General features: G+C 35.5%; 2 protein-coding genes across 2 annotated transcripts; one reads left to right on the top strand and one right to left on the bottom strand.

Annotated features, from left to right (window-relative positions):
- Positions 1–4,180: 4,180 nt before the first annotated feature.
- LOC111780661 (E3 ubiquitin-protein ligase PUB22-like) lies at positions 4,181–6,032 on the top strand. The gene is made up of 2 exons (XM_023661128.1): positions 4,181–4,576; positions 5,180–6,032. Exons 1-2 carry the CDS (start codon positions 4,181–4,183, stop codon positions 5,984–5,986), a joined length of 1,203 nt encoding a protein of 400 aa, XP_023516896.1. The 3' UTR covers positions 5,987–6,032.
- Positions 6,033–8,866: 2,834 nt separating this feature from the next.
- LOC111780617 (E3 ubiquitin-protein ligase PUB24-like) lies at positions 8,867–10,212 on the bottom strand. The gene has a single exon (XM_023661058.1). The coding sequence runs from the start codon at positions 10,210–10,212 to the stop codon at positions 8,965–8,967; it is 1,248 nt and encodes a 415-aa protein (XP_023516826.1). The 3' UTR covers positions 8,867–8,964.
- Between the last annotated feature and the right edge of the window lie 775 nt (positions 10,213–10,987).

Raw genomic sequence — 10,987 nt, 5'->3', positions numbered from 1 at the left:
GATTTTATACAGCTTCAAAATGAAACTCTTGACCTTACATATACATTTAAAGAGTTTGAAACATTCATATTTTATGACCATAATTATTCACTAAGTATACTTTACGACTATAATTAACGAGTATGTAAATATAACTTTAAAGTAAATACATTGATGAAATACAATAACAGTGAATGGTAATTCACCCAAATTTTATAACACGAGAAATACTAGAAAATTATTCTTGAGTACTGGAATTGCTATTATATATATATTTTTTTTTTATCTGTGGGGAATCCTCATTTATATGGGAACACGAGAGGGAGCTGAGAAAGATTTTTCGTCTCGCCTAAAATATAAATATATTTAAAATATAAAATATAAAATAAGACACCAAAATTAATGTATTAGTAAATAAATAAATTTATATTTTTGAGGTTTTGTAATTAAGTTGAATATTTATTAAATGTTATATTATATTTCATTTATGAAATATTATTGAATTTATTACGATAATTTTATATTAATATAAATTATATTTATTAAAAAATTATCCGTGTCTTTATTAAAAATAAATAAAGAATTTCGCAAATATAAAAATTGAAATTTTGTGATTTTTTTAGTCGGAGTCTCTTTCATTTATTTTTAATTTTGTGTTAAATATTTATTATTTAATCTCGTAAAATCTTATTTGTTCATAATTTATATTATACTATAAAAATTTAATTTTAATCACGTGCATTATAGGCTTAAGGTTTAGAGGTGTCTATACCGTTCGATAAGAGTATTTATTGCAGATGAGACACGAGGGTTCATGTGTATAGTTAGTTAAAAAATTAAATGGGAAGAAAATATTTTATTTTAATTTTAAAGCTAAATTAATAAAAATAAATAAAATATTTTTAAAAAAATTTAATAATATTTTTAAATTAAAAAAATAAAAAATTATTATTACAAAAGTATTAAAAAAATATTTTTGAATTTTCTAAAGTTTAGTAACTAAAAAACTTTTACGGTACCGTTTAGTACTCTTAAAAAAAATGGAAAATGAAGATGATTTTTGAGATGTAGGTAAAAGTTTTCCGAAATGGCTGGTATAGCTCAATTAGTACAGCAGAGGACTGAAAATCCTCGTATTACCGGTTCAAATCTGCTATTGACAATAAGGATAATGTGTAGGAAAGGAAATGGCCGGTATAGCTCAGTTAGTACAGCAGAGGACTAAAAATCCTCGTATTACCGGTTCAAATCTGCTATTGACAATAAGGATAATGTGTAGGAAAGCAAATGGCCGGTATTGCTCAGTTATCAGTCAGTAGAACAGAGGACTCAAAATCCTATCCATACATCGGTGGTAAGAACATTTTTAACATTTTTTTTATTGATGATAACGGTTTCCGTCTATATATTGTCCACTGTTATCATTTTTATAATTAAATTTTGGTTTTATTGTAGCTTCAGCTAGTAGATATTGTCGTCTTTAGGCTTTTCCTTTCGGATTTACTCTCAACGTTTTTAAAACACTTTTGTTTTCCTCTCCCACCGATGTAGTATATTACATAAATAATCATTTTACAGTCTTTAATGTGTTAAAATTTCGAAAATTAGCATGAACGAGAGTGATTGAGAAGATGAAGTTTCTTGATAAACGTGCAGACTTTAATAATGAACATTAAAGTGTTTTACGAGACTTAAATAGTTAACGCTATTGAAGACAATCAGTGAGGTGAAGTTATATTACCACCAAGTTGCTCGGTGACCTATTTCATTAGGAACCACAAGTTTTTGGTCTTTCGCAATCCCACCAATTTTCGGATCATCTTTCGTTGAACGTGTAAAATATTCAAACCCTAACCAATGTTTTTAGGCCGTTGAGTTAGAGAACGACCTGTTTGAATCGACTTTTTAAGTATTTAAAAAACTAATTCAAGTTGACCTTCAATTTCGAAGACAATAATAGAACGAGATCGTCAACTTTAGTAGGCTTAAAACGAAGTTATGACAGGCAGGTCGGGAACCTAATTCTTAAAAGCACAATAGTTATTAAGTGTGAGTCAAAACGGGACCAAAGGAAACAAGAAGAATACTTTTTAAAATATTTTTAAAATAATAATTAAAAATACTTTACCTTCCATTTTTTTTTTTTTTAAAAAAAGAAAAATAATAAAGGAAAAACAAAAAAATATTTATTTATTTATTTTTAGAAAATGAGTATGTTACGGAGATTTTTCCACACCTTATAAGAAATGTTTAGTCTCCAACCTGTGATCTCACAATCCACCTCTCTTGGGACCGAGTATTCTTGTTGACACATCGCTCGATGTCTGGCTCTGATACCATTTGTAACAATCCAAGCCCACTACTAACAAATATTGTCCATTTTAACCCGTTACGTATTGTCATCAACCTCATGGTCTTAAAAACGTGTCTACTAGGGAGAGGTTTTCACACCCAATGTTTCGTTCCTCTCTTCAACCGAGATGAGTAACAAACTATTTACTAAATTTCTCGTTTATATCATTATAATTTTTCACATTTTGTTTATTTAAATTGATTTTACTTATTTGTTCTCCCACAACTAGCTACGTCAATAAATTCATACATTGTTAAAGAAAAACACTATAATAAACCTTTTATAGTGTTTTGTATGACAACAACAGGTTGCAGGTAGGTTCGGGGTTTTCCTCCGTCTTCTTTGCAGGTGGTTCGAGGGCGTCTGGCATTAGCTGAGCGTCAAGGGCTTCGTTGGTTGACGACTCTGTGTAACGTGGGGAACATAATTCCCCGACCCTCGTAGAATTTTCAGCGACTGAATATTTTATTTATTTATTTTGATAAAACAAGACGTTACATTCTCGAGCTATCAGTTTATCGTACAATGTTCATAACTAATTTTAACGAAAAATTTCGTAATAATCAATTTTTTTTTTTAAAGTTTGAAAATTTTATAATTCCAAGAATTGAATTAAATTTAATAAAGTCATAAATGTCATTTATTAATTAGAAATAATAAGAAATAAAAGTTTGATAAAAAGTCAACAATATATATATATATATATAGATAAATAAATAAACATGTTTATTGACAAAAAATAATAATAATTCCAACGCCGACATACCCTACAAACACTTAACTTTTCCACCTTATTCATNAAAAAAAAAAAAAAAAAAAAAAAAAAAAAAAAAAAAAAAAAAAAAAAAAGTCAAAGTTTTGGACTTTCCATTAAATTCTTCTCTTTCTCTCTCTATACTTTTCAAACCCTTTAAAAAGTCTTCCCAATTCTCTCTCTCTCTCTAAATAATTTTGATCGATTTTATTGGTCGAGAAATTATTCGAGAGAGCTGAAACAATGTTACTGACAATTTTATATCGTTGAATGTATAAAGTAATATGCTTCCAACCGGACATGCTGTGAGATCCCTGTTTGTTGGAGAGAGAAATGAAACATTCCTTCAAAAAAAAAATGTTTAAATCTCTCTAACGGACCAAAACCGACAAGCGGTGGACTTGGTCTGTTAGAAGTGTTGTTTCCTAACTGTGGGTTTGAGCTGTTACACGTGTTGTTTGATTAAATATATATATATATATATATTTGTAACATCTCATGCCCAGAATTTAAGACCTGAACTCGACACTTGATGTCCCCAACATTCCCTTGCAACATGACCACGTTACATATTTATGATGTCTGACATTGGTTGAAGAGGAGAACAAAACACAGTTTATAAGGGTGTGGAAACCTTCCCCTAGGAGACGCGTTTTAAAGCCTTGAGGACAATATCCGCTAGCGGTGGATCTGGGTCGTTACAATATTTGTCTAGAATTGCTTATACGAGTGAAAACTATCCCCACAAATCAACACGAGTTTTTTAGTCTATTTTATCCGCACTCACATATATTCTAAAAAATTTCTCGGAGGTCACTAAACATAGAATATCTCAAAACTAAGCATATTTGAAGAGTTGGAATAACGTGACTAATAATTTCATATACGGTCAAATATTTAAAAATAATATTTTAATTAATTTTTATCAAAACATTTATTAGATTCGATAGGTTTTGAATGAAAAACGATTATTGGATGACGACCCGATTGAATGAATAATTTTTCCGAATTTAAGACGCTATCTACCCGATCTCTATTCTCCTTCCCTCACCCATATAAAAGCCACAAACAAGCCATAAAGCCACAACCAAGCCATGGCCGAAATCGAGGTTCCTTCCGACTTTCTGTGCCCGATTTCTCTACAAATCATGAGCGACCCAGTGACGATATCGACCGGGATCACATACAATAGAGAGAGCATAGAGAAATGGCTCTTGTTTTGCAAGAACTGCCTGGTGACAAAGCAGCCACTGATCGGTACAGATTTGACGCCGAACCATACGCTGCGTCGGGTGATTCAAGGGTGGTGCTGCGTCAACGCCGAGCACGGGGCGGAGCGGGTCCGAAGCCCTAAGGGTGAGGGTGATGGAGGGCATGTTGTTAAGGTGATCCTTAAGGAGGCAATGAGAGGTAGAAGCTCAAGGCTCGAGTGCCTCAACAAATTGGAAGCTTTCTTGGCTGAGACTGAGAGGAACAAAATCTACTTGCAGGCAAGCATTCATACTATTTAATTTTCTTTTTTCTTATTTTAAAAAAAAAAATCTTATTTTCCTCCGATAATATTAAAGGATTAGGGTTAGATCCACGGGATTGGAGAGAAAAACGGGATTAGGGTTAGATCCACGGGATTGAGAGGAAAACGAAACATCGGTGTGCAAACCTTTCTGTTTTTAAAATCGTGAAGCTGACGATGATACATAACGTGCTAAAGTGAACAATATTTGTTAGCTGTGGGCTTGAGTTGTTATAGTTAGCCCGATTTCAAAAATAAAAACAACCCTAGATTTCAAAAAAGCTTATTTTCCGACCATATATTTTATTTTTGAAATATGACGGGTATAATTATTTTATTGTATTAAATAAAAGTTTATATAATTTTATTAAAATAATTTATTTGAGGATAATAATTAAGATTTATTACTAATTGTATAACTTGGCTCGTGCTATCTACTTGAATAGTATTCGTTTGTTTATCGAGTTTGAGCTATAAATGGTCTCTGTCTTCTTGTACGTTTAACACACAATTACTGTTTACACAACAATCATCTACTTTCGACTCGGTAATGAAACATTATGATCGATAATATGTTTAGGATGCTCGATCTATGGAGTTCTTAGCTTCAATGTTGAACAATCCCGAGGACGAGAATGAGGAAGTCATTGTAGAAAAAGCTATAGAAATCATTTCGAACATCAATTCACCCACTACTCTCCTCGAACATCTCTTAATCCAAAATGCTAACCTCATCGATGCTGTAATCTCCATCGTTGCCGTAACCAAAACCTCGAGATCTCGAGCGGCCGCCATAGCCTTCCTAAGCTCCCTCTACTCCATTTCCGACCAAACCCACAAAACGTTCACAAAAGACAACCTCTTCATCCAACTCTCAAGAGCCTTAAACGACCAAATTGCCATAAAACCCACCCTCAAAATCCTCCTCCACTTGGCCCCATTTGGTCGGAACCGTATCAAAGCCGTGAAACACGGTGTCGTTTTCGACCTCGTCGAGCTGCTTTTGAACTCCACCGTCGGAAGAGAATGCGAGTTGGCAATTATGGCCATGGACCAGCTTTGTGAATGTGCCGAAGGTCGGGCTGAGCTGCTCCGACACGGAGGCGGGATGGCGGTCGTGGCGAGGAAGATTCTTCGAGTGTCGAATTTTAGCAACGAGAAGGCGGTTAGGATTTTGTACCATGTTTGTAAGAACAACGTTGGGAATTTCGGAGTTGCTGAGGAGATGGTGGAGGTTGGGGCTGTTGGGAAGCTTTGTTTGATGCTTCAAATTGGTGGAAGTTTGAAAACTAATGAAAGAATCAAGGAAATTCTTCATTTTCTTCGATGTATTTTCAAGGGTACGAAGTGTGTTCTTGTTCTTCCGTCCGGGTTTGATCGATTTTAGTTAATACACTCGTTAATCGATTGAATTTGTTGATTGTATGTACACGATAAAGCGTCTAAAACGAAATTATTCACTGAATCTGTTAAGTAATGTAATTGTTTTTCGATAATCGTTGACTATAGATTCGAAAATCTTCTACGTCAATGATTATCGTTATTCTCCTTGTTATTCTTATTAAAAAAATGATTTGTTCTTCTCTCGTTATTCTCCTTGCTTTAGTGTGGTCGTGGTCGTAGATAGTCTTTGTCTCGAAAACGAAGGAGCAAATCCAGAGAGACTCTTTTGTCGAAGATAGAACAAATTTTCACTTGACGACGTGCGACGATAACTACGATGGTTTACGTGAATGGAGGAAGTGATGATAGAAGGTATCGAGAAAGGTGACCCAACTACGTCAACTATGATCGTCGGAAGAGGGTGGTAAAATGAGAGGATGAAGGACATATCGTTAAAAATATTAAATTAAGGTATCTTCTAGAGCACTCTAACACCAAATTATGCAAATTATAGTAACAATTTTTAGCAACATTCAAAGTTAAAAGATTTGAATCTATAATCTTTTGGTCTCAAATGAACCATACTCGTTCTTGTATGGTAGAAATGTAACAACTAAAGGTATCTCGTTCTTGTTCTTGAGAGTTTATTTGAAATGATTGTTCGAGTGCTTAAAAATATATATATATATTTTTTGTACTTAAAAATCATTTCAAACCGGGCGTGACTCGTACAAATAGAATAAAAATTGGGCTTCAAAGGAAAATAAGCCCAAAATGGAAAAAGAAGTTTGTCGTTCTAACATAAGCCCACGGTCTAAATGGAAAATAACCCGGTCGGATTGACCCAATAGAAAAAATGTGAACTCACTAACCAACCCAATTTTTGGTTTTCAAAAAATTCAACTTTTAGATTAAGTAGTTCGAGTTAGCCGGATTACCGGATCAACTTGGACTACTTAACTAAAACTATAAAAATTGAGTTGTGTTAGATTTTTTTTTTTCCGGTTTGAGTTAGGTTATAATTTTTGGAAAATCGAACATTCGGATGTATTTGTCGGTTGACTTTTTTATTTGGTCGGTCCAATCCGGTCAACTAAAAAATAGGGTTACAACCGAACCCTGCTTTTAAGACTATTATGAAAATTTTAAGAATATTTGACTTTTGTCATCGATATTAGTGATGGGTCGTAACTTGTGAACGTTCCATATCTTACTTTTATGAGATTTTAGTCATTAACCTAACATATAATGTGGACAGGTAGGTTTCTTAAAATAATATATATATATATAAAAAGGACAACCCGACAATCCAACCCAACTCGAAAATAGAGGGTTGGGTTGGATTTTAAATTCTTTTTCAGGTTGTTCGAGTCACCAATCCGACCATCCCGAAATATCTGATCGGTCCAAAAAATTTCTCGAGCTCAATCCGGATACACCCTCCCAACCCGTACAGATCAGTTTTGACCGATCAAAATCTTTGAACACTATAATCGATATTTAAAAAAAAAGGAAAATCAACACATTGAAGTTGGACTTAGGCAACTTAAATGATTAAATGAAGCTTAATTATTGATTAACCAATGATTATTAATCTCATCGTGATCCACAAAGTCATTTGATTATAATTAAATATCCATATAGTTCCAACCAAAATGGATTGTCACAATCATCCAATACAAAGTTGTAATAATATTATAATTTTATACAATGGATTAAAACGTTGGAAGTTATATATATATATATATATATATATATATAGTTGTGAATTAAAAAATTAAAATTGCTTTGACCACATTTAAAAATCACGACATGTCCATTGGATCGGTAATGTCCTATGTTTAGGATTCAAAATTCAGATTGGACATTTGATAACTCCTATATTCTCGTGTAACATGGTCACGTTACTTACTTCTCGTTTCTAAGAGTGAAAGATTTATCCCCCACAAACCAATACGGGTCATTTTAACATGTTTTTTCTTCACTCACGTGCTTAACTTTGGAGTTTTTATGATTGAGTCGGGGAAAAAGATGCAAATTGTTGGTATGGGTAAGCACTTTTGATTTTTAAAAAACTTTCTTAGTCATTCTATTATTAGGATCGCTCTTATTTGAATGTGAGTTTGGTTCAATTATGTATCATTCCTTTACTCGAGTGTTATATGTCTACTAATTTTTGCTGTAATTCGTCCCCGAACTGCATCTTACTTGTGAGATCCCACGTCGGTCGAGGAGGAGAATGAAACATTCTTTATAAGGGTGCGGAAACCTCTCCCTAGTAGATGCGTGTTAAAAACCTTGAGGGAAAACTCGAAAGGGAAAGCACAAAGAAGACAATATCTGCTAGTAGTGAGTTTGGGCTGTTAGAAATGGTATAAGAGCTAGACACCAGGTGATGTGCCAGCGAGGAGGCTGAACCCAAAAAGGGGGTGGACACAAGGCGGTGTGTTAGTGAGGAGGTTGAGCCCGTGGACACGAGGTGGTGTGTCAGCGATAAGGCTGAGCTCGGAAGAGGGGTGGACAAGAGGTGGTGTGCCAGCGAGGTAGTTGGGCCCCGAAAAGGGGTGGATTGGGGAGTCCCACGTCAATTGGAGAACGGAACGAATGCCAGCGAGGACGTTGGGCCCTGAACATTCTTTATAAGGATGTGGAAACCTTTCCTTAGCAGACGCGTTAACATGAAATGAAAAGACCAAATAGGACAATATCGAGTAGCAGTGGGTTTGGACTCTTACATTACTAGAAGAGTTACCGCTCTGATATCATTTCTAACGAAGATGATATCTCTACAATTTCGAGATCAAGTTCTTGAACGAGCTAGAGGTCGGGAAAAGAAGTCGTAACAAAATTTCGTATAATTCGATTAAAACTTGGTAAACTTTTTATACCCAACTGCCCAAATCTCACAGTTGTTCATAAAAAGTTGGAAAGTTTGAAGAACATTACAAGATTATACTTAGAATACTCATAGTTTTAAAGCTATCATCTAGGGTCTCTAGTCATCAAATAAACCCCAATACATGGAGAATTACTCCACACATTTGAATGCATCCTCAATATCTCTCTAGCCTTCTCCTTCAAGTATCCCTCACAATCAGATTGCATCACCATGCAAAGCTTTGACACTGCCCCAACCCTCAACATCTCCACAAGAACATCCTTCCTCGCCGAGTGTTTCGATATCAACGACAGAATTTGGATTGCACGGTCGGTCGTTGCAATAGATACCCTAAGTATTCTCTTCGAAACCACCGCGATGCCTCCGGCATGACGGACGAGCTCTGCTCTCCCGTCCGCCGTGGTGCATAGATGAGCCAAGAGGTTGAAGATGAGCTCGGTTATATTCTTTTCTGGCTTCTCGAGCTCGAGTGCGATCAAATCGAAAATCGCCCCAACTTCAACGAGCTTGATTCGATTTCTTCCCCAATGACATAACTTTGTTAGAATTGTGAGTGTTGTTTTGAGAGCTGAATTTGAGATCTTTTGTCTCAAGAAATTCGTGACGTTTTTGAAGAACTGGAGAGATTCGAATCCCCGACACAGTGGTTCGTAGCCGCTGATAACGGTGGAGGGAGCTACATCAATTGCTTTCTTCAATACTTCAATGGCATAGCTTTTGATAATTATGTGATTTTCCATCTCCAATCCCAAAACCCAATTCAAAGAATCAATAACATCAAGAACCCTAGTTTCACAAATTGAATAACTCTCAAGAACACTAAGAATCTTCAAACCTTCCTCAAGCCCACCAACTTTCCCTTCCTTAAAACATCTCATAACAAACAAAACCATCCCTTTTGCGACACCGACTTCCACCATACGACCTCGACACGCCGTGTCGCCCTCAATAGCCAAAGCATAAAGCTTCCTCACGGCGTCGTGACGAAGCCCATCATCGGAGGCGGCGAGATCCCGCAAGAGTTTTCGGAGATGGGTTTTGTCTAAAAGTGGTCTAGGACTTAGAATTCCATCGAACCCGCTACCCGGGGTAGCGTTCTCAACTAGCCAACACTTGATCAAGCGGTGGAGCGTGTGGTTTGGCGTCAAGTCGGAAGCTTTCGTCAATGGCTGCTTGGTTAGAGGGCAAAAGATTGCATCTTTAGACGTCATAAACCAATTCTCAATACTCTCACGATCATAAGTAATACCAGTGGTGGCAGTAACAGGATCTTTCATGATCTGTAAGGAAATTGGGCAAATAAAATATGGAGGAACTGCAAGTTCATCCATGGAGGAGAGAGAAAAAGCAATGATTTTTATGCAAAGGAGAGAGAAATTGAATGAAGTTTATAGGCTTCAAAAGAGGGTTTTACCAGTCAACACTGATGATTAATGTTATTCCACGGTCAACTCATAAGAAAAGATCCATCTTTGACTGCCACTTGGAATGATATTATTGGTTGAAGAACAGAAAAAAATGTGATTTTTATGTGATGGGTTTGTGTTATTTTACATTAATTTTGAGAGTAATATGGCCTAACTTTATATTGGGGAAATTCCCAATAATGGGGTTTAGTGGCATATGTAAAATGTACCTTATTTTGTAGTATGAATGGTATGAAATGGGTGCAAAACTTTCAAGTCAATGGGTTTGGCCCACCTTGGCCAAATTCTTGGTTTACGAGATTTCGGGTTTCGGGAATTGAATTTTTTACGATAGGTAATTCTGCGAGGGTAGAGAAATTACTGTCCCGTGTGATAACCATTTGATTATTGATTTTTTTGATCATTTTAAACGACTAGTAACGATATGTTGTTCTATTTGGGATTTCCCTTATGGGTTTTATATGAGATCTCACGTTGGTTGGAGAGAGGAACGGAGCATTCCTTGTAAGAGTGTGAAAATCTCTCCCTAGTAGACGTGTTTTAAAATTATGAGGCTAATGGCGATACGTAATGGGTTGAAGTAGACAATATCTGTTAGTGGTGGGGTTGAACTGTTACAAATGATATCAGGGTCAGGTACCAAGCGGTGTGATAACGGAGACGTTGGGTCCCAAGAAAA

This window comes from Cucurbita pepo, chromosome LG18 (genome assembly GCF_002806865.2).
Source record: "Cucurbita pepo subsp. pepo cultivar mu-cu-16 chromosome LG18, ASM280686v2, whole genome shotgun sequence".
Taxonomy (NCBI): Eukaryota; Viridiplantae; Streptophyta; class Magnoliopsida; order Cucurbitales; family Cucurbitaceae; genus Cucurbita; species Cucurbita pepo.
This window is presented reverse-complemented; position numbering and strand designations above follow the sequence as displayed.